General features: G+C 35.7%; 1 protein-coding gene across 2 annotated transcripts in view; it reads left to right on the top strand.

Annotated features, from left to right (window-relative positions):
• The window catches only part of LOC145694747 (methyl farnesoate epoxidase-like), a 61,465-nt gene that overhangs the window by 13,037 nt on the left and 23,139 nt on the right, over nt 1-25,289 (top strand). For both annotated transcript variants that reach the window (XM_081771358.1, XM_081771359.1), the window contains exons 2-3: nt 21,129-21,228; nt 23,581-23,823. In XM_081771358.1, the coding sequence (XP_081627484.1) occupies nt 21,147-21,228; nt 23,581-23,823 (325 nt within the window). In that variant the 5' untranslated portion in view covers nt 21,129-21,146. The remainder of the gene's footprint in view (nt 1-21,128; nt 21,229-23,580; nt 23,824-25,289) is intronic.

Raw genomic sequence — 25,289 nt, 5'->3', positions numbered from 1 at the left:
CCAACGGCACATTTCTTGATGTTAGTAGTCCTCTTTTCCTATAGAATGCTTGTTTAGCCTGCGCTATTCTGGAACTTAATCTTTTTCACTTCTTCCGCCCGAGGATATTAGACTCCCTAAATAGGGGAACGTTTTAATGTCTTCGATTTTCTCTCTCTTTAGCCCTATGTTTGCCCCTTCCTTTCCTGCTCTTGTAAATTTTATCACTTTGTTTTTCTTCTTATTTATCTTCATTTTGCATGTCTTTTCCACTTGGCCGTTCAAGTTTAAAAGTGCTTCGTGCATGTCCTCTTCGTTCTCCGCCATCAGTGCTATGTCATCAACAAGCCTTATTGCGCTGAAAATCTGACCATTTACTTTTACACCTTTCTCGTTTTTATCAAAGAGTTCCTTCATAACCCCTTCTATATAGACATTGAACAGAAGAGGTGAAAGTCCACATCCTTGTCTTACTCCTTTACTTATTCTTGCTTCCTTCTGATCTCTTCCTATAACAGCTGTCTGGTTCCTGTAAAGTTGGTATATTATTATTTTGTCTCTGTAATCTACCTTCAGATTCCTCAACGCTCTGAACATGTTATCCCAATTACAACGAGATACTTTGTATAAATTGATAATTACTTGTATTTTTGGGCAGAAAGTGCTTCTACATAAGCACTATACCAGATATAATGTTAATTTAATAATAACAAAAGAAGAATGTTTTTAATATATGTAAGAAATGTACATTATTATATAATTCGTTGCTATGTAGTTGTTTATAGATACCTAACAAACATGTACGATTGCAATACAGTCTATGTGCATATTCGTTCAAAGAAAATCAACGAATAAAATTGTTTAATACGTATCATCGTTTTGTGATTTCAATATAAAAGGTGAGAATACTAGTAAATGTAATCACGGAAGATATTTTAATGTGTAAACAATTACTACCACTCGAAATCTACTTATATTATTAGCCGAACCAGGTTGATGACTACCTTTGGTAAGTCGTTACAAAAATTTTGGTTTACCTCACCCGGGATTCTTGTAAATTCATATCCCGAAGTAAAGTAAGGGTGAATTTACTTCTGTAATAAGGTTAATGACTACAAACTTGACAAGACTTAGAAGTGGTAGAATAATCACGAGAAAAATGAACGGTGAGACAATGGAGAAAGGAACCAGTGATAGTGATAACGGTGAACGAAGTGCAGCACCAGGAATGACATTAGAAGACCGAATTTTATTAGTCTTACAGCGGCAAGAACAAAGCCGAAAAGACGATATGGAAGCCATGAAGCAGGAATTAAAACAGACGATAGAGCAGAAGTCCGAGGAATCCAACAGACAATATGAAGAATTAAAGCAGACGATGGAGCAGAAGTCCGAGGAATCCAACAGACAATATGAAGAATTAAAGCAGACGATGGAGCAGAAGTCCGAGGAATCCAACAGACGATTGGAGCAGAAGTCAGAAGAGACGAAACAATTTATTATTCAGGCAATGAATGACATCACCTCGCAGTTTGATGAAAAGTTAAAAGGAATATCTGAGGATTGCCAGGATAATCAAAACCATCTAATCCAAGAAGTCAGTGGTGTAAAAAGGGATTTAGAAGTAATAGAATCTTCTGTACAGCAACAAAAGATTCAGGTCACGGATAACTCCAACCAGATACGTGTGAATACACAGTTGATAGCTACCTTACAAGAGAAAATCAGGACACTACAGATCAAGGACAACACATACCACAACAACATGGATAATGATCGTGTAGAATTCCCTTGTTCACAAGAGATGACTTCGCCTTCACCCGTATCTGATGAGGACATTATTTTGGAAGAAATTCATCCGAGGAGTACAGACGGGCGGAAAAGAGATGGTGCAACTACACATCACGCCATAGGTAGGAATTGTCACTCAACAAGAACACGGAATGATAAAAGGAAGGTAAAGTTAAGCGTAAAGATGAGTGAAATACGTGCTATGAGTAAGTTCAGTGGTAAATGTAATGAGAATGTTACTTCTTTCCTAGAAAAATTTCAGGACGAGTGCAATATAATGTGTATAGATAGATCACAATATATGAAACTAATCCCTCATTTATTACTCCCACCATGTTCTTTATGGTTTAAAGCAGTACGAGATCACGTTAGTACGTATGAGGAATTCAAAGCAGCGCTAATCGCAAATTACGAAAATGACTTTTTGCTTGCAAATAGAGATGCCACGATTAGAAACCAACATTTCAATCCTCGTTTGCACAAATCTGTTGTCGAGTTTGTTGTAAATACATACAACGAATTAAAAGTTGTAAATCCATTGCAATCGGAATCTAGAATCATAGCATCAATTCGAAATTTGTTACCGTTTAAGTTACAACAGATCCTGTTTTCTACCCAGTGTATGAGTTTTAACCATTTATTAATGCTTGTTCAATGTTATGAAACTCAATACCATGCTCTGAATCAACAAGCAGGAATAGGCAAAAGTAAAAATAATTCAGATCATTTTGTACCTGTTCGAAATCTAAATATCCGTAGTGTGAACGATACGGAACACAACCTAAACCGAGTAAATTCAAGCAATCAGAACGAGCAAAATAGGCAGAGCTATGTAAGGAATCCGCCTAACCTAATTAGTCGTGGCAATCCTTATGTAAGACCATATACCCAAAATAGGTTCAGAAATAGACGAAATACATGGCGAAATTCCAGGAATACAGTAAACCACGTGGATAGACGTAATCGGGGGTTAAGAGATGGCACTTCGCATCAAAATCCAGATATTGATGCAATTCCTGTACAGAACAGTAATACGGGACATAATCATGATTGTGCTGTACAATGTACTTTATTGGAACCATACACGAGTATGAATTTAAACTAATTGCAGCTGATGTGGTAGGGGTTAAACCCATATCAGCTATAGATTCTCATGAACATTTATCTTCAAATTTATGCGATAACGTCAAACTCATGTCAGCTATTGATTCTTATGAACATTTATCTTCCAACTTACATGTTCATGTTAACGATGAAAACGACCTTTTACATGACGTATCTGTAAATAATTATTCGGAAATAGCAGTTAATAGATGTCAGTACCAATTTATGCCTGTAGTAAATCGTTGTTGGTCCAAAGATGATACTGTCAATGATGGTTTTGATGTTGAAGAAAATTTTGTATTTTTAAAATCATACAGTACAGCTAAAATACCTGTTAAAATCAATGGGTTAAACACAGAAGCTTTACTTGACACAGGAGCAAACGCCTTTTTATTATCATATTCGCTATGGAAAGCAATTACTAGCAATTATTCGAATCCTAAGTTACAAAAGGCTGAGAATCTTATTATAGTTGATTTTACCGGTAAACATAAAAAGAGAGTAGCTGGAATTACTCGTGTGACAATAGCTATTCAAGGTTTTGAAATATCAATCCCTATTCTAGTAATAAAGGAACTGAATGAAAAATTAATTATGGGTTTAGATTTATTATCTCAATTGCGTGTCATGCTCGATTTTAGAAACCAAACGTTGACTATACCTGGCATACCTCAGGAAATCGTTCAGAAACTGCTTCCAAAATTAGATGATATTGCTTGTCAATATAATAATGTTCCTTATGTATTGAATAATGTTTCTGTTAGTTCAGAAAGTGGTAAATTAAATGATCAACGAACGAAAGACACACAGAATTTGATGGATTCAAAAGACGATGTATTGTTTTCTGAGCGTGTTAAGTCACTCGAAAGTAGTCTTGATTTTACAGATAATACAGTAAAAGCTGACTTTAAGGATATCCTATACAAACATAAAAATGTCTTTTCAGAACGTCCTGGGCGTTGCAAGGATTTTGTTTATTCTTTTAAGGTTAAAACAGACAAACCCATTGTAACCAAGCCTTATATAATTCCATATAGATACAGGGAAAATGTACGTCAGCAAATTACAGATATGTTAAGAGATGGGATCATTAGGCCTTCACGAAGCATTCACCTTAATCCATTACATGTAGTTCCAAAGAAAAATGGTTCTCTACGTGTGGTTTTAGATTTGAGACGCACAAATTGTCATATTGATCTGGAACAAGTGAGGTATCCTCCAGTGGAAGAAATACTAGCCTCTTTACAAGGGAATGCCGTCTTCGGAAATTTAGATCTAGTAATGGCATATAATCAGGTCGAACTGCATGAAGATTCGAAACCGTACACAGCATTTAGTTTTGAAGGTCACTTATACGAATACAACCGTGTAGTCTTTGGGCTTATCAATGGTAGTGCGGCGTTAGCATCCTGCTTAAATAAAGTCTTGGGTCAAGACTTACGCAGCAACGTGATAACCTACGCCGATGACATCTTGATCAGCCCAGCCTTTATTTATGATTATAAAGAAAGGAGTACCATGGCAATGGGGTCCGATTCAAGAACACAGTTTTAATAAGTTGAAGGAGTGCGTGAAACGAAACATCCATTTGAATCACCCTCGGTATGACGTTCCTTTCTATGTTCAGTGTAACGGTTCTCAACTTGGAATCTCTGCAGTACTCTGGCAACCTAATCCAACCATTCAGGAACCGGTCGTTATTCATTGCGCTAGCCGTACTTTAAAGAAAGCTGAGAAAGGATACACCACGACAGAAATCGAACTTTTGGCTGTACGTTTTGCGATACAAAAATTTGCTCCATATCTCAGCGGATGTCATTTCATAGTACTTACCGACCATAATTCATTGCGATACCTTAACAGCATACAGGGATATAAGAACAGACTACTTCGTTGGTCGTTAGAGCTTCAAGCTTATGATTTTGAAGTACAACACATTAAAGGGGTAGATAATGGACCCGTAGATACCTTATCACGTCTGTTTCCTGGAGAAGAACAACATATCTTGTCCATCAACGAATTTAAGGTCTTACAGGATGAAATAGCTACCATTTCAATAGAAGATCTACGAGAACATCAAATGAATTATCATGAATATAAACAAATCATGGAACATTTGTCTTCATGCAGTGAGGGATGTAATTGTCCCAAACATTGGAATTCCAGATTTAAATTATCCAACGGAATTCTACTTATTAAAGATTTTAAATTCAAATCTAGAAACAAAATTTGCATTCCACCTACGCTGACAACACGCATATTAAAGGCCTATCATGACGATTTCGGTCATTTTGGTTATGTAAAGGTATGTGCCTTGATTAATAAATCCTTTTATTGGAGAGGAATGAGAGCTCAAATCAAAAATCATATCAAGGACTGTATTGAGTGCATGCGAATTAAACATAACTACCAGGCTGTATAAAAACCTATGCTCTCAATAACGCCAGAGAGACCACATTCGTTTCTGTCTATCGATCTATATGGACCTTTACCAAGAGCAGCTACTGGAGAAACTTATCTACTTACAACCATGGATATCTTTTCACGTTATGTAGTAGCTTATCCTCTGCGTAGAGCAACTTCCGCTGCTATCATAAATAAAATCTTGAACGTATATATTGCACATTGTGGCCCTATAGAACACATATTATGTGATAATGGTTCACAGTTCAAAAGTGATGTGTTTATCAAAGCTATGAACAAGGCTAACATTAAAATTCATTTTGTAACTCCGTACCATCCTAGTAGCTCTGTTGTAGAAAATGTGCATCGCAATTTTGGTATGTTGTTTCGACACTTTTGTAAAGACAAACATGCCGAATGGATCAAGCATGTCAGTCAAATCACGTACCTTTTGAATCATTCTATATCAGACACTTTAGGCGTGTCTCCTGCTAATGTACATAACGGTTCTGATTTGATTTTCCCTGTGGAACAACATTTTGATGTCAAGTTAGAAGATTCAACAATCGTAGATTCTTCCAATTTAGTGAATATGGTAAAAATCCGAAGACATAACAAATTTTTGAAACGTAATTCTCAAGTAGAGTCTCTGCAAGAAGGAAAATATCGGATCAAGGTCAATGACTTAGTTTTTGTTAAACAACATCCACAAAGTAATATGTTGTTAAAGAAGATTTACAAATTTTGTGACATTTTCTCAGGACCTTATTTATGTTTTAAGGAAATAAACCCTAAAGTTTTTGAATTGTTGAACGCTAAAACGGGTACGTCAATTGGACTTCGTAATATAGATGAGTTGAAGGTTTGGAAACCTACCCAGTATACAAAAGAAAAATGGATGCGTCTAGTAAAAAAGTTAGTCGCGCCTGACATTCTTGTTCAAATACATAAGAATGAAGGAGACTAAAAAAAAATAAAAAAATAAAAGGGTATCTTCTGTTTGTGTACAAATAGATTTATTTTCTTCCTTTTGTTCGCTCGAACGTAGGTTGCGTTTAATTTTTGATTTTTATTCAATTTAATTTTCTTTGATTTTCATTAACCAACGATAATTTTCCAATGATTTTAATTCTTTCTTATTAATGTGAAGGATTATAATTTAATTCATGATTGTTAAACACAAAAATTGTTTACATTATATTAATTTGTGTTGAAACTTTATTGTCAAAAATAAGTATTAATGGAATAAAAGATTTAGTATAAATGTATTCATGTAAAGGAAACTAAATAATGTTATATATACATACGAGGGTCGATCAAAATGTATAGGACATAATTAATGGAATATTGTTCTTATAAACGGACCAGTGGTTCTTAAATATAAAAACCAAGCTCCCTTGTAACTTTTATATTCAGTCCCATCGTCGGGCGACATTTTTATACAACGAGATACTTTGTATAAATTGATAATTACTTGTATTTTTGGGCAGAAAGTGCTTCTACATAAGCACTATACCAGATATAATGTTAATTTAATAATAACAAAAGAAGAATGTTTTTAATATATGTAAGAAATGTACATTATTATATAATTCGTTGCTATGTAGTTGTTTATAGATACCTAACAAACATGTACGATTGCAATACAGTCTATGTGCATATTCGTTCAAAGAAAATCAACGAATAAAATTGTTTAATACGTATCATCGTTTTGTGATTTCAATATAAAAGGTGAGAATACTAGTAAATGTAATCACGGAAGATATTTTAATGTGTAAACAATTACTACCACTCGAAATCTACTTATATTATTAGCCGAACCAGGTTGATGACTACGTTTGGTAAGTCGTTATACAATCTACATTGTCAAAAGCTTTCTCTATATCTACAAATGATATCACAATTGGTTTGTTTATTCTGATGTGCTGTTATATGATCAACCACAGACTCAATATTGATTCACTTGTTCCCCTTTTGCTCCTTAATCCAAATTGGTCCTCCGATAGCCGTTCTTCTATTTTCCCTTCCATTTGTTGGCCGATAATTTGCACAGTATTTTTGATGCATGGGAAAGCAAACTTAACAATCTGTGTTCTTCGCATTTCCGTGGGCCTTTTCACTTCCGGATAGGAACCATTATGCTTTTCTCGAAGTCTCTTGGTATTTTTCCCGAGATGTACGTTTCATTAATAAATAGTTTCTTCTTTGTTGCTATTCCGAGATTCTTAATCACTTCTGTTGGTATTTGGTCTATTCCTGGCACTTTACCATTTTGCGTTTTGTCCAAAGCATTGTAAAATTTGCACTGTCAAATTGATGGTCCTAATTCATTTTCACCGACGTCTTCTTCCTTTTCTATCTCTTCTTTGTTCACTCTGTCCCCTTTGTTGGTTCTGTTGCTATCTTCAACATTAGTGGTATCCTTTCGTTGTATCTCCAACTGCCTATAACTTTCTGTCCTATTTTCTTATTCAAGACAAAGCCGACTCCTACTGTACCGTTTACAGCTCGTGAATAAATCATTCTGAAGTCCCCGCTCCACATGTCTCCCCCCTCAGGCCACCTAACTTAGCTGACTCCCAAGATATCTATCTTCATGCGTTCCATTTCTTTCTTCAGGTTTTCCAGTTTCCCACACTGTAACAGCGATCGCACATTCCAGCTTCCTATCCTAGAGGGTTTTCGTCTGATGACAAGCGAGAAGGCCCTGCTTTGTTTCCCTCTACTGCTGGGGACGACCCTCTGTGAAACGGTAGTGTCGTATTTTCAAAAATTACATTTTCTTATTTCTCTTTCCATGCTGTTTTCTAGGGACTGAGTAAAGTAGTGGTGGCCCAGATCCTTTCACCTCGCAGTGAAACAGTCATAGAGGACATCCTGTTCCTGCCTGTTTTCGTCCACATCCGAGCCTTGCCGATGTCAATCACCTTCAGCTTCAGTGTAGTAATCGTAGAGGTGTTACTCACTATCATATTATCACTTCTCGTCTGGCTCCTACCCCTAATGACCTGTCCGGCATGGGAAGCCCTTTGATAGCGAAGCTAACTCCGGCATAGCTCTTGGGATCATTAGAGCATGCTACCCCCTCCCCCCGCGGCAAGGTGGAGATATTATCGAGGGGTCAACTATTTAAATGAAGTTTCTTAAAAGTAGTTATACTGAAAATGAGAAACTTATTTGTCAACTACAACAATGATTTAACTAACAATTTACTATAGAATCCAACACAACTATGTTTTTAAACAAACATGTGTTCAAAAATCGTGGACTGGTTATGATTTCCTCGGACAAATTCATAAGAATGCGTTTATTTTTCGGTACAACTAGTTGTTCCCCTGAGCCTTCGCCCTGCCTACACTATAGATTAAAATCGCACTTAATTAAAAGGTATTATTATTATTATTATTATTATTATTATTATTATTATTATTATTATTATTATTATTATTTAGTTTCCCGCTAATCACCCCAAAACTCCCTACCAATTATTTAAGGACAGGCCGTGTAACGTTCCTATCACCACGGCATGGCGCGTCCTCAGGTTGCGGATCGAGGAGAAGGCCTCTAGATATAGAGGTTAGCTGCGAATATACTGAATAAGCAGTCGCGGACATCCGACTAGGAGTGGTCCTCCAGCTTGGGGGTTTGGGTGGGGCTAACAACCTCATCCTGTAAAAAAAAAAAAAAAAAAAAAAAAGCACTTGTTCAGAAATATTCACAAAAGCCTCGGACAAGGACTGATAACTTGGCACGACCTCAGCAAAAGAAAATGGACATGAGATTTGGAACATGGAATATTAGGAGTCTTTATAGGGCAGGCGCGTTAAAATCCGTAACGAGGGAGTTGGAGAAATACAGGATGGACGTAGTAGGAGTTCAGGAAGTTAGGTGGGAAGGAAATGGATCTGAGAATTCCGGGAATTTTACGTTCTTTTACGGGGAAGGTAATAAAAATCACCAGTTAGGAACAGGGTTTTTCGTTCATAAACGTATATTACCAGCAATTAAAAGGGTTGAATTTGTTACTGACAGACTTTCTTTTATTACTCTTAAGGGACGGTGGTGTGATATTATTGTTTTAAATGTACATGCCCCAACAGAAGATAAGGATGACGATATAAAAGACAGTTTTTACGAAGAAGTGGAACGGATATTTGACCAACTCCCGCGATACCATATGAAAATTCTATTAGGGGATTTCAATGCGAAGGTAGGACGAGAGGATATTTTTAAACCGATTATAGGGAACGAAAGTCTGCATAAGGAAAGTAATGACAACGGTGTTAGACTCGTGAACTTTGCAACATCCAAAAACCTAATCGTGAAGAGTACAAAATTCCCACATCGGGACGTTCATAAATACACTTGGACATCACCAGACGGGAAAACACATAATCAAATTGATCACGTTTTAGTAGATAGAAGAAGGTAATCTAGCATAATTGATATCCGGTCGTATAGAGGGGCTGATTGTGACACTGACCACTACCTGGTAGCAGCGATAATACGAGAGAGGTTATCGTTGAATAAAGGTAATATTCATTGTCCGAAAACGGAGAGATTCAATTTAAAGAAATTAGAAGAGAGCCAGGTAAGAGAGGAATACCAGATTGAAGTTTCGAATAGATTTTCGGCTTTAGAAGATTCGGAGTGCACTAGTGTTGAGGATACCTGGATTGAAATTAGAGATAGCATTAAAATTTCAGCAAAAGAAAAATTGGGACACGCGGAAATACGTAGGAACAAACCATGGTTCGACCAGGAATGCATAAAACTAGCAGAGAAGAGAAAACAGGCAAAATTACGCTGGCTACAAAATCCGAATGAAATGACTACACAAAATTTCGCAGATATCAGGCGGGAAACTTCCAAAACTTTTAGAACAAAGAAACGCGATTTTCTGAAAGCTAAAATTAAGGAACTTGAAGATAATAGTAAAAATAAAAACATACGGGACATGTATAAGGGAATCAACGAATTTAAGAAAGGCTATCAACCTCGTGCTTATATATTAAAGAAATCTGACGGTACAGTTCTCACTGACACGGATAGCATCTTAAATAGATGGAAAGATTTCTTTGACGATTTGCTTAACACGCAACCAAAAACTAGTGTTCGTGGAGAAAAGGAGATACACACCGCAGAACCGTATATTCCAGAACCCAACCGATTGATTGATTGATTGATTTTGAGTTTATCGTCCCGTTCAGCAGCGAGGCTATATGAGACGTGGACCTACTGATTAACGTGGAATCCGAACCACATGAGCTCCCGCCGGGAATCGAACCCGGGTCTCCCGCGCCAAAGGCGCGTACGCTAACCGCTTAGCCAAGGAGGAGCTCAGAACCCAACCGAATAGAAGTAGAAACCGCTATAAAGAAATTAAAGAAACACAAATCTCCGGGTGTAGATGAAATTCCGGCTGAGTTAATTTTAGCTGGAGGCGAAAAATTGTGGAACAAGATACACAAACTCATTCTCCTTATCTGGAACAAGGAAGAATTGCCACAAGAGTGGAAAGAATCAATCATTGTTCCAATCCACAAGAAAGGCGACAAAACTGACTGTAATAATTATCGAGGCATTTCTCTTCTGTCAACATCCTATAAAATCCTTTCAAATATTCTGTTAGCAAGACTGACCCCATACGCAGATGAAATTATTGGAGATTATCAGTGCGGATTTAGACGAAATCGATCAACTATCGACCAAATATTTACCATTCGCCAAATACTCGAAAAAAAAGTGGGAATTCAATACCCCGGTACATCAACTATTTATTGATTTTAGAAAAGCGTACGACTCGGTTAGGAGAGAAACATTATACAATGTTCTTGCAGAACTTGGAATACCGAGAAAGCTAATTAGATTAATTAAGATATGTTTAAATGAATCCCAAAGTAAAGTCCGGGTAGGAAAATTTTTGTCTACGAGCTTTCACGTCGAAAATGGCCTAAAACAAGGAGATGCGTTGTCGCCATTATTATTTAACGTCGTTTTGGAATACGCTATAAGGAAAATCAAAGATAGCAACCAGGGCTTACAGTTGAACGGTATTCACCAGGTTATGGCATATGCTGATGATGTAAATTTAATAGGAGATGATAGGAGAACAATAGAAAGAAATGCAGAGATCTTATTAAACGCTTGCAAGGACATGGGTTTAGAAGTAAATGCAGAGAAAACTAAATACATGGAAGTGCGTCGGGACCGGAATACAGCAAATTATGGATGCGTTAAAATACTAAATAATACGTGTACTTTTGATAAAGTGGATACTTTCAAGTATCTAGGATCAATATTAACAGAGGAAAATCATATTCACGGAGAAATTAAATGTCGACTAAAAGCAGGGAATTCGTGTTACTATTCGGTTCAAAATCTCTTGTCGTCGCGAATTCTGTCGAGGAATTTGAAACTTAAAATATACAAAACGATAATCATGCCTGTTGTTCTGTATGGCTGCGAAACATGGTTACTTACTCTGAGGGAAGAACATAGACTGAAAGTATTTGAGAACAAGATCCTGAGACGAATATTCGGACCCAAAAGGAACGGGAATGGGGAATGGCGGAAACTTCAAAACGAGGAACTAAATAATTTATATGGCTTACCCAACATTGTTAGGGTCGTCAAGTCTAGGAGGCTTAGATGGGCGGGTCATGTAGCTAGAATGGAAGAAAGTAGAGACGCTTTCAAAGTCTTGACTGGAAGACCAATCGGAAAACGACCATTAGGAAGACCTAGGCGCAGATGGGAGGACAATATTAAGATGGATCTCGCAGAGATTGGAATACAGGGTAGAAACTGGATGGAGTTAGCTAAGGATAGAAGTCAGTGGAGAGCTTTTGTGAACGCGGCATTGAACCTCCGGGTTCCATAGGCCATAGAGTTAGTTTTTAGTTTTTGTTATACAGGCAACCGATAGCGCAAATAGCGACATCTATCAGCATGACTGTTTATTATTAGAACTAGTGTGATATACAGGTGACGCTTACATATTTAGAAGTACACTCTACTATTCTTTGGTTGTTAACTTATTTGGAAGTTTCTAAGACGTATGTGTAATCCAGTATATATAGGTAGAAAATGACCTTATTGATAGAATAGCAAAGGGGAAATGTTTAGATTTAATGCATAACCTTTAAAAGAGTGAATGAAGTGTAACGTGAAATTCAAAGACAACGCTATGAGAGTTGAGGAAAAATATGGCCTGTCATTTATTTACGTGACCTTGGACTACGTTTATTCAAGATCACATGGGAGTCAATGGGTACAGCAATATATATATATATATATATATATATATATATATATATATATATATATATATATATATATATATATATATATATATATATATATCGGTGTGAGGAAGGGAAAATTCGTTATTTTCCACGTTCTATCAGCCAAATTCCATTGATGTAATTTCCAGACTTCTTATATTTCTTGTGTACTTTGCTCATTTCGATTTCGCATCTTAAACTATTTCTAAGGTGTAGAAATAGCATATTCAAACTATCAGAAACGGGCAGAGAGAGACTGTTGTTAACTATGTGCAAATCTTATAGGTGGTCATTAATATTTTTATAAAATCATAAACACTACGCCAAATAAAAAACTAAGAGAAAAAATGTATTACATAAATTCATCTTTGATGCCTTCAAGTAACAAATAAATTACACATAACTCATAGTTAGTCAGAGCCAGAGGCGCAACCACGTGGGGGTTCCACCAGGTCCGGATCCCCCCCCCCCAATTTGATAACTCGATATATACGTTTGTACACTTTCTTAATAAAACTATATTTATTGAGCTGAGAAATGATTAATATAACCTAAAGATCTTGATCTTACTCTTCAACTATACTCTTTCTTTCCTTAAAAAATAATCTAGTTCTTCTATTTTTTCTGGGAATATGAGTAACAGTACTTAACAATTACTTAGTATAGCTTTTTTTTTTCGGAGCAGAATAAGACCACTTCAATAGTACACACTTCAATACTCTTGTTGTATTGGACTCCTCCCGAGAGAAAAATTCTGGGTGCGTGCCTGGTCAGAGATGAGGGTAGTCAGTGGAGGAGGAAGAAAATAACTCGTTTCTGTCAAATTGCTCGAGAGATTATAGAAATAACATGACAATTGTGCAGTAACCATATCAGGATCTTTCAAGTGAGGAATCCTTTTCCTTTAATCAACAAGAGAGGGAAATTGAACAGATGATATGATAAAGAAATGATATATTTACTGTTTTTCTCTTTGGTCAACCCGAGCAACTGATAAGAATATTTAAAAGACGGAGGGAGGGGGGGGCTACGAGGACGATATTCTCTTAGGAGCCTGAATACGGAAGTCAAGCTCACAAGAAGGTATCTACACTACTTTTCAGTAGAATTCAGACGTCACTCAGAAAATACAAAAGAGTTGAGTTGAGTGTCCCTTGCAGCAGCGAGGCTATATGAGACGTCGAACTCTGTTTCCCACACCAGAGGCAAGCGCTAACCGCTTGGCCACGAAGGAGCTCTAAAAATATAGAATAGATTGGCAATGGTTCAATGACAAAAAAAAAAAAAAAAAAAAAAATCGTAACGTCTAAGAGTGATCGATCCCCTATATTTTCATCTTAATAGACTGGTGTAATGGTAATCCCTAGCAGACAAGTAATACCTGCATACATACACACGAGTACGTTCGTAGCCTTGATAATACCCCTACAAACAACGCCATTCCTTTACATTTCACGTACTATTCATTCGTGGACAATGACGTCACAAAACAAATAAAGAGTACTGAATGTCTGCGAGGCACTCTTCTAAGACGCTATTCAACGCGTATGATGTAATAACTTTTAAATGAGTATGTGTATCTACTTAAACATTACTTTGCAATAAAGAATGACAACCATTTAAATGATTTAATCAGTATATACGTGACATTTCCGTTAGGTGTTATGTCTGACGGCTCATTTCCAAGAAATTTTTATCAATACAGTGATTGCACTAAGATGTACGGAAGATAAGTTTTTATCTTTTTATATGTTATTTATTAGTGTCAACATTGTTTAAGAAAACAAGGAAATCATTCAGAAGTTATTACTGTAACTGGTATGTAAATTCTTCGTACTTTTACCAATGTTATTTATTATCAGTTCTTACTGATGTTGTGTAGTACTTCTATGATATACACGGTTATCGCGTGGCCTATTTCTGACGTGATTAGTTTGATTCTCGGTAAGAGTATAAAATTTCCTGTGGTAACCTAAGGCATTTCAGTCTTACTAGCCTTCTAAATGTGAACGTAAAATTGATTTCACTTTAGTGTCGTTAATTTTGAAAAAAAAAAAAACTCCAACTATTTGCTGTATGACGTCACAATTTGCTGATCCGCTTCTCAGTAAATCACAAGGAGAGGAGAACAGTAGAAAGCAAACGTGACGTTGGTAAAAGACAGCGTTGGCTGGCAAATAAGATTGATAACATCGTTAACGTAATTGAGGTTTGGTAACCATGTTATTCGTGGATTCATTACTACGTGTATTGGCACTTTACTGACTGATTTCATTTTTTTATCTTCTTCCCCTCCCTTCCCTCCTCTCCCCCTTGCTTCATTTGTTTCTCTCTGCTGTTCTCAAATAATGGATGAGTCAAGTGTTTTTTGTCACTCCCCCTCTCAACCTCATCGGTTTCAAGCAATACGTCTGTTCTTGGTAAAGAAGGCACAGAACCGTGTGTGTTCCTATTTATTTTCATATAAATACTAACTGAACCTGTCTATTCTCTTCCCACTTCTCACTACATCTGTGCTAGTTCCTTTGCGAACAGAAGTAAAGGAGAGAAAGACTCTCAAAGGGAGCGAATTGCTATAGACAAACATATAAATGTAGTATTTTAATATATAGAGTGTGTGTGTGGGGGGGGGGGGGTTGTGGCAAAGTTGGATAAGTAATAGATGATACCAAATGCAAATATTTTTTTCTCATAATTCCATATCCGAGTACGCCTCATTGTGGATTCATAAGCCTTCGAAGTTGCCAGCTTGCAATAGGTTTTGTAATTTAGATTAAAGCAAAGCGCCTGAAATGTCCATCAATCTGCTATACGTAGCTCCTCTGCTGGTTGCCTTTCACCAGGGTATCAACCTTAACGTTTTAGTGACAATATTGAACTAATGGGTTCAAAACGACCCCTAAGATGTGGAATAGAAAAATAAAGAAAAGTTTTTTTTTTTTTTTTAATTTGAAAATTTGAATGAGAACTGGCATATCTACACAAAATTTGGAATCGACCAGCGAAAAGGGTACGTTTCTAGCACTTGTAGTTTTCTTAATCCCATTGTCGAAAGCTTAACCATAAACATATAAACTTTTCCAGCTTTTGAATATATAGACTAACTGAATCTGCTCTCTCTACACAGCGCATCATTCACATATGAGCATGAATCTTCTTGTCGTTCCTCACAACATCTGTACATGTCCCTTTACAAACACAAATGAAGGACGTCTTGATACAAATCGGCAAAGGATAGCATAAAGGGGAGATTTTTTCGATTTTTTAAATATCTCGTTTGCAAGATTGAGTCTACTTCAGGTTGGAGTTTCCAATTCATGTATGATCAGTGTTTTCTTTCTTCTTGTATATAGTGTGTAATAAGCAAATACATTACATACACAATTAATTATAATGTCACTTATATATGGTGTTCTTTGGGCAAAAGGCTCCAAACAATAAAGATTCATCTTAGAATGGAGAAATGGTTATCCTTCCTTCGTTTTTCATTATTATTTGGCCATGAAACAAACGCCCGAGTGATATACAACCCCTGTATACAATTATGTTGTGCTGGAATGCATAACACATAGGATATGATGCTTTTTTTCAATACTTCCAGTGTACTCCTAAAAAATGTAATAAAGAAATAACGACAACATTTTTAAAATATTCAATTAGAACTGAAAAATCTACACAAAATTTGGAATCAACCAGAGAAAACGGCACGTTTCTAGCACTTGTGGTTTTCGAGATTTCATTTTCGAGAGATTGGAGAAAAAATATAAACTTTTCTTTGGATACAAACATATAAACGTAGCATTTTAATATATAGACTATCTTCTTGTTATTTCTCACATCTGTACATGTTCCTTTGCAGACACAAGTGAAAGACGTCTTGATAAAAATCTGCAAGAGATACCGTAAAGGGAAGATTTTTTCGATTACTTTTTCAATATCTCGCACCGTTTGCAAGATTTGAGCCTACTTCCGGTTGGAGATTTCAATTCATGTATGATCAGTGTTTTCTTTCTTCTTGCATGCAGTATGTAATAAGCAAATACATAAACTAACTAACTCTATGGCCTATGGAACCCGGAGGTTCAATGCCGCGTTCACAGAAGCTCTTCACTGACTTCTATCCTTAGCCAATTGGATCCAGTTTCTACTTTGTATTCCTATTTCTACGAGATCCATCTTAATATTGTCCTCCCATCTGCGCCTAGGTCTTCCTAATGGTCGTTTTCCGGCTGGTCTTCCAGTTAAGATTTTGAAAGCGTTCCTTCTTTCTTCCATCCTGGCTACATGACCTGCCCACCTGAGCTTTGATGACCCTAACAATGTTGGGTAAACCGTATACATTATGTAGTTCCTCGTTATCAAGTTTCCGCCATTCCCTATTCCCGTTTCTCTTGGGTCCGAATATTCGTCTCAGGATCTTGCTATCAAATACTTTCAATCTATGTTCTTCCTTCCGAGTAAGCGACTATGTTTCGCAACCATACAGAACAACAGGCATGATTATCGTTTTATATATTTTAAAATAAGCTAATACATTACACATACAATCAATTATAATGTCCGTGTTGTATGGTGTTCATTGGGCAAAACACTCCAAAAAATAAAGATTCAGCTTAGACTGGAGAGCAATGGTTATCCTTCGTTTTTCATTATAATTTGGTCATGAAACAAACGCCTGACAGATATGCAACCCCTGTATGTAATTATGTGGTGTTGGAATGTATAATGCGTAGGATATGATGCTTTAGTTTTTTTTTTAATCGACACTTCCAGTGTACCCGTAAAAATGTAACAAAGAAATAATGGCCATGTTTTTTTAAATATTCAATTAGAACTGGACAATCTACGCAAAATTTACAAGCGATCAGTGAAAACGTCATCTTTCTAGAGCCTGTAGTTTCCGAAATCTCATTGTCGAAAGGATTGACCACAAACATATAAACATTCACAAACGGATAGTTTAAAAGAACTCCAAATATGCCAGCACAATTCATTTGCATTGATTTGTTTAGAAGGCTTACTAAAATACAAAGGCTTTGAACAATAATTTAAAAACATAAGCTTTGTGAAAAAGATCTATTTAAATAACCGCAAATCAAAGGTTTGAAATCAAGGCGCGTTTATAGCATTTTAATAGATAACTAGCTGATCCTGCCCTCTCTACACAGCGCATCATTCGCATATGAGCATAAACATCCTTCTCATTCCTCACAACATCTGTACATGTTCCTTTACAGACACAAGTAAAAGAAGTCTTGAAAATAAAATCGGAAAGGCGTATCATAAAGGGGAGAATTTATCGATTATTTTTTTCCCAATATCTCGCATCGTTTGCAAGATTTGAGCCTACTTTCGGTTGGAGTTTCTAATTCATGCATGACTAGTGTTTTATTTCTTCTTGCATGCAGTGTGTAATAAGCAAATACATTACATACACAATTATTTATAATAGCAGTTATATATGGTGTTCATTGGGCAAAACACTCCAAAACACTCCACGATAACCATTCATCTTACACTGCAGAAATGGTTATCGTTCCCTTTACATTATTATTTGGCCATGAAAAAAACGCCTGAGACATATACAACCCATATATACAACAGTTTGGTATTGGAATGTATAACGCGTAGGATATGATGCGTTACTTTTTTAAGTTTCAACGCTTCTAGTGTACCCTAAGATATGCAATAAAGAAATAACGGCCATGTTTTTTAAATATTCAATTAGAACTGGACAATCTACGCAAAATTTCCAATCGATCAGTGAAAACGTCATCTTTCTAGAGCCTGTAGTTTCCAAAATCTCATTGTCGAAAGGATTGACCACAAACATATAAACGTCCACAACATATAGTTTAAAAGAACTCGGAAGATGGAAGCACAATTCATGTGCATTGATTTTAGAGAAGGCTTATTAAAATACAAAGGCTTTGAACAACAATATTTGTCATAAACTTTATGAAAAAGATCTAGTTAACTCATTTATTTAAATTAATCGTACTTAAAATGTTTGTCTCTGTTAAACGTGAAATCACATATAACCGCAAATTAAAGATTTGAAAGCCGTAGTTATAGGTTGGAGCTCGGGCAATTTTAATTGCTATTGTAGCATTTTAATAGATAGGCCTAGATGTTTCACTCCTTTACTTATCTTTGCCCTGTTTGTCCTTTAAAGTTTCCTCTTTCAGACACTTAAAGAAAAACTGCAATTCTCTGTAAGGCAACACAAAACCTAACCGTTGTTACCTCACATTTTGGCAGCTTACCGAAAACAAATGAACATCAAGTAGTGGCGGAAACACGTCATCCTTAATCTCTCTATAAATGTGTGCTTCTAAGTTATACATCGACCAGTTAGAAATGAATGCCATATGGTCACATGAGTAGCGCGCTTTCCTCCTTTGGCGCCATTGTTTCGAGATTAGTGTACAATGGTTGCACCACGGAGTTTACGGAACCGTTGTTGCAGCCAAACCAAGGTTCAAAATCCCGAGCAAGCTTCAAAGTAACAGTAAGACGAATGCAGCAAGCAAGCACACACTTTTCAAGTTAATAGGTGCATAGCATTTTTTTAAGTTATATTGCTGTTAGCTTTGTATTATTTTGTTTTGTCGTCCATAAAAGTGTAAATTTAAGGGGGAAAATGAAACTTTTAGTTTAATGTCTCACGATTATGTTCCGAAACTAAAGGAGACGGTGATGGTGAGAAATGAATGAAATGATGGAATGAAGAATGTGGAACTCCGAGAAAATCCACGCACATGGTGTTTGTCCACTACAAAGTTCAATTGACGCAAGCTGGAATCGAACCAGGGACCTCATGGACCAGAAGTGAAAGCTCTACCATTGAGCCACCACGACCTGTAAGTTTAAGGAGACCAATTATTATTATTGAAGTCATTTATTGTGCAGAAATTGGCAAAATAAGATTATAACTGCAGCCCTCAGAAAATTCATACATACGATATTATCCATCATAAACTTACATGGGTTAGTATCGAACCACAAACTTCTAGTACTAGATGTCTATCATTCACTATCACTCAGTCACCATACCACTTTTTTCTTTCTTTATGTTTACATTATTGGTATCGTTTGACCAGAGCAGCCTATCTCAATATTTGAGCACAAATTACATTGAGGTTAGCGATCAGTAGTCATACGCAAAATATTCATCTCTGGCCCAGACAGCTTTACTCTAATTGCAAAATCCATTGCTGAAATTAACTACACGTGCCCTTTGCCCAACCACCACAAACTAGGGTAACTTTGAGTAATAAATATATCTGTATAAATTTCGCACTTTTGTTTAAAACAATTTCAAAACAAATATTACGTCTTTTGGAAACCACCTACGTGATAGGATATGATACTTAACGAGCTCTTTTCGATATAAAAGTCGAGGAAAGTCAACTTTCAGTGCCTTGTGACTTTGTTTCTATTCATTCGAAATATCTTATCCTAAATGGAGAATCACTTTACTTAGGTTAGGTACCAATAGTACATACTGCGGAAGACTTAAGCTCTATTAAGGAAATGTTCAAAATTATAATGTTTGAGAGGGAGAACTCAATGGATGAAAATGGTAACTTCAATTTCAGCTGTGCAGTCCATATATTATAATTTTGTCAGTTTTACTAGCATTGATTCATATTTTTCTAACTTTGTTGGTTTCTATTATGAACTGTAACAATTTCTGTAACTAAATACTATATGGCCCAACCATGAACTTGATCGCTGACAGAGTTGAACATAAATGTTAAAATACTATAACAAACCATTAAATATTTAGCCTAAAAAGAGATTACCTAAAAGTAATCAATTCTAGATATAAACTGTTGTAACTAAAGCATGGGACACAATCGATAGCGTGTGGGTTAGGCAAATCAAACAAAGTCTCTGATGAAGCATTACCATGTAGTAAGAAGGCAGACGAACCTCAGCGTTAGCAGGTGTTAGATGCATCCGTGAGCAGGTGACAGATTTTTTTTTTTTTTTTTTAAGAGTAGCTGTGGTGTTATCACGTCCTGTCTATCTTGTTAAAACAGAAAACGAGATGAATCTGTCATCTACTCACGCTGTAGTATGCCTGCCTCTATACCACATGACAACGTTGTGTCAGAGCTTCGTTTCATTTGCGTAACCCGTACCGCATTGATTGTGCCCCATGTTTTAGTTACAACAGTTTATCTAGAATTGATTACTTTTAGGAAATCTCTTCTTCGGTTGACTAAATAATGGTTTACTGTTACATTTTCTCATTTATTTTCAACTCTGTCAGCTGTCATTTGTTAACAGCGTTTAAAGGAAACTGGAAGCACTTCCTTGAAATGTCATGAACGCTGTCCCTTAGCATCGATACCAATGCAATGCTGTACCCATACATAAATTTAAGTTATTACAGTGTTATATCAAGTTTTTGTACACTCGCTACATACCAATAGGATGCTTTCTTCTTCGGTGGTTGTGGATTTTACAATTAAAATAGATATTTTATAATTTACCTTATTTATTTATTATTTTTATTTATTTATTATTTTTATTTATTTATTATTTTTTTTACAGAGGAGGATCTACTGAAAAATGGCGTTCTTTTACATTACCATTGTGGCCCCAGCAGTTGTCCTTTGGTGGTTGTCCCGAAAGCCAGAAAAGTTTCCGCCAGGTAAGTTTCGTGGACTAGGAAATTAGGACAATTTCTCTTGTCATAATTCTGTAAGAACTTCGAGCATTATAGTTTACTCTTGACCACTTGTTAACCTTCATTTTCTTAAACTTATTTCACGTCATATATCTCGTGGAAAGATAATGAAATTTAACGTATAATTTCAAAACTAAGTTTTCATAAAGTACAGATATGGCAATAAAGTTCCACGACTGTATCTGCTGGAACAGACAGAAAATTGTTTATTATGTGAGAGATATTCTTCTTTGCATGATTTGTGAAGATTTGTTAAAATGAGGATCTGTGCCATTCTAAACATCGGTCATAGAAGACACTTTGGTTCCATGTTTAGAAGGCCACAGATGCCCTCTTTGCCAAACCCTCAAGTGTACTGAAAAACGGTTATAATAATAAACAATTTTCTGCGGTTAGCACTTACAATCCTGGAATTTTCCTGGAATTTTATTGTCAGACCTTGTATTTCTTTACAAAAGAACTTTAAGTTTGTGTAATAACTTGATACAATTATGTAATTACTATAAAAACCGAATAATGGATCAAAACTCATATGTCAATTGAACCTGGAAACAATGTTTACTGAAATGTATTGAGTTAAAATCTTCACTGTACAATAGATAAACTTATTTGAAGTTTGTAGCACACGTCGAGTGTCCTTCAATGTTGCTCAGACCTTTCTTCTCTGTTATAAAGAAATACAAATGTTTTGAACCGAGTAGTGCTAAGTGTAGTGCATAGGCTTTACCTCTACATACATTTCCTCCTGCTCCGGAAGCAACATATACAGCAGGAATAAACAGCCCTTTTGAATGATGCTACTGAATATGACTTCCACATTGAACTTCACATAGGATTCCAATCAGGACTCGTAATTATTATATAAGATCGGAAATAATAATAAGATTTAAGTTGAGGAATTTAGAACTGATGTGTTCTTGTGTCCCTGTTACGGAAATCACTCAAAAAGAGGTCCAAATCTTAGAAGGTAAGAAAGTTCCTTAGATAAGACTATTATGTTGAAATATAGAGGTCCCATGACGGCGAATTTAAAATACGGTTAATTTTACAGTAATTATGTGATATCTTCAAATAGATAAAAGATAATCTAAACGTGGAACAAGAGCTCGCTAGACAATATTATTTTACATGACATACCGTTATCACGACTCACTTATCTGCTTTCGATTTCCAGCCATTTAGAAAATCGGCATTTATTTTCGCGTTTCTAAATGGCTGCAAACGGAAAGCTACTAGGTGACTCGTGATAACGGTATCTCATGTGAAATAATATTGTCTAGCGCTCTCTTGTTCCACATTCGATTTATCTTTTATCTATTTGAAGATATCACATAATTACTGAAAAATTAGCGGTATTTTAATTTCGCAGTAATTAGGCAGCTGTTGCTGTTCTCAACCAATGTAGCTTTTACAATAAGCGTATACATACACTTTGCACCTACTGCAGACAATTTAGTATGAATCCATCTATGTTATGATAGTTAAGAGGGAGAATGAATGGATGGAGTTAGTACGAATTAAAGAGCTTTTAATTGAACACTTTAAGTGCCAAATACCAAAATCAGATGCTTTACTCTGAGCGTTTACTGATCTATTGAATAATACGTAAAATCTGGATAACATATACGCATATGACCCCCAATAATAGACTAAGTGTGCAGAAAACATATACACATGACGCTTGAAGTATTAATATAGCCATTATAATTTTTCTGACAAAAGAAGTGATACAGTCTCGTTGAATGTCAACGGCAATATACTTATATTAATAATCGATTTCCCTATGCACGTTTCTATTATTAATACAATAAATTATAAACTCAATGTACACATGACGCTTCCGTCGAGACAGTTGCATTAATTTAAGTGTAGGGCGACCATACGTCCCGTTTTCACAGAGACAGCCCCGTTTTAGAAGCGTGTCCCGGCCGTCCCGTCGTAGATGGAAAAAGTAATATTTATCCCTTTGTATGCAAGTTAAAGAAGTAAATAACAAACCCAGTACATTGACTTTTTGTAAAAGTATTAATAATTAATAATAACAAAGAGGCAAGAATTGAAATGAAAGTCCCTACATTAAACATGATCTATAGTTCGTAGTACTACTCGAAAGGCACCAGAGGTTTTAGCAATTGCTTGTTTGTTGAACAAACTTCAACGTGTCTTTCCTTTTTCGTAAGTGTCGAATTACTTGAGTATATATGAAGATAATATGTTAGTAAATTTATGCCACTACAATGGAAAATAAAACTTTTCATATACGTAGAAGACTCCAAGACTTTTAATGTTATATGTACCCGTATTTGTGTTCTTCAGGACCTCCAAAGTGGCCAATCATCGGTAACATCTTGGAAGTGGCAACACTGGGCCCTCTTCCACATCAAGCAATTCAAAAGCTAGTATCGAAGTATGGAGAAATTACAGGGTTCTACATGGGACAGGTCCCCGTCGTTGTCATTTCAGGACTTGATGCAATTAGGGAAGCATTCAAAGCTGATGAACTCACTGGACGGCCAATAACAGACTTCCAGAAGAATTTGGATGGTGGAATAATTTGTGGTAAGTGTTACTATAATAATAATAACAACAATAATAATAATAATAATAATAATAATAATAATAATAATAATAATAATAATAATAATAATAATAATAATAATAATAATAATAATAATAATACTATGGATTTAAAGAGTCTATTATTTTTTTATAATAGCAAATTAAATCCTTAACTGGATTCAAAATAATAGATTATGTACACAAGACCCAAAAAAGTCATTCTTAACTGTAAATGTTTCAAGAAAAGTAATAAAAGCTGTGTTATGTTAACCATATCGGTCCCGGCGTCCCCCACAGGGGACATAAAATTAGACGACATTATTATTTCTTTACAACTTTAAAATCAGATTGGCAACATTGAAAACTGTTTACAAGGGACGATCCATCTATGATCATCCCCTGTAAACAGTTTTCAATGTTGCCAGTATAATTTTAAAGTTGTTAAAAAAAAATAATAATGTTGTCTAATTTTATGTCCCCTGTGGGGGACACCTAGACCGACATAGTTAATCGTCTCTTCCCCAGCTACACAACAAACAGATTATTTTAACAATTACGTTGTCCATGAGACGAAAATAAGGTGTCTTCATCTTATCTCGTAAATTTCGTGAAGTTTCGGCTAATTTGTATTCTCCAAGGATTCTTTTTTCGTCTTATGGGAAAAACCAATGAAGAACCCTGAAGGTGAAAATGCAACGATTTTTTTAGTTTAAAGTCCCATGATTATGCCCTGTAGACTAAAAATCACAACAAAACTTAATTATTGTGTTTTTCTTTTTCAGATGACATTTTATGATGAAGTTAGCTAAGAATACATATGGCTTATTATAGTTCGATCCTAGCGCGCGCCAAATGAACTTTGTGGTGGGCAAACACCGGGTACGTGGGTTTCCTCGGAGTTCTCCCGTTTCCTTCCACTTTCTTCACTCGACTATTTTATTCATTTCTCATCATCACTTTCACCTTTGGCATAGCCGGCATAAGCGTGGGACGAAAACTCAAACAGTTCATTTACAAATTATCAATACATTTTTGAAGGAACCCTACTTTTAAAGCAGCCGTTAAACGAAATAAAACCTTATGAGGACGAATGAACATCTTTTCAAATTAGTTTTACTCATTCAGCAAAATTATATAAATAACTGTTTTACAGGGAAACTAAAAACTGCTTCTATATATTTTCACACTTATTTAAAATTGCAGTCGTGTTGAAATGTTATAGGTTATAAATACATAATAAGTAGAGCAACCTACATTATACTTTTTTTTTTTTCAAATTATGCTTCATTGTTTTACATTAATTGTGTATAATGTATAATATTTACTATACATTAAATATTCTAAATATCTTGATCTATTTATTAATATTTTCTGCAAGAATTTCTTTTATATTTAATGAACTTTCTACTTAATACACTGTAAAGAGATATGCTTTACTCGAGTCAGTTTTCTATTACTTGTGTGCG

Source organism: Thermobia domestica, chromosome 9, assembly GCF_964235325.1.
Source record: "Thermobia domestica chromosome 9, izTheDome1.hap1.1, whole genome shotgun sequence".
NCBI lineage: Eukaryota > Metazoa > Arthropoda > Insecta > Zygentoma > Lepismatidae > Thermobia > Thermobia domestica.
Note: the sequence above shows the minus strand (reverse complement) of the source record. Positions and strands in the feature narration are given on the sequence as shown.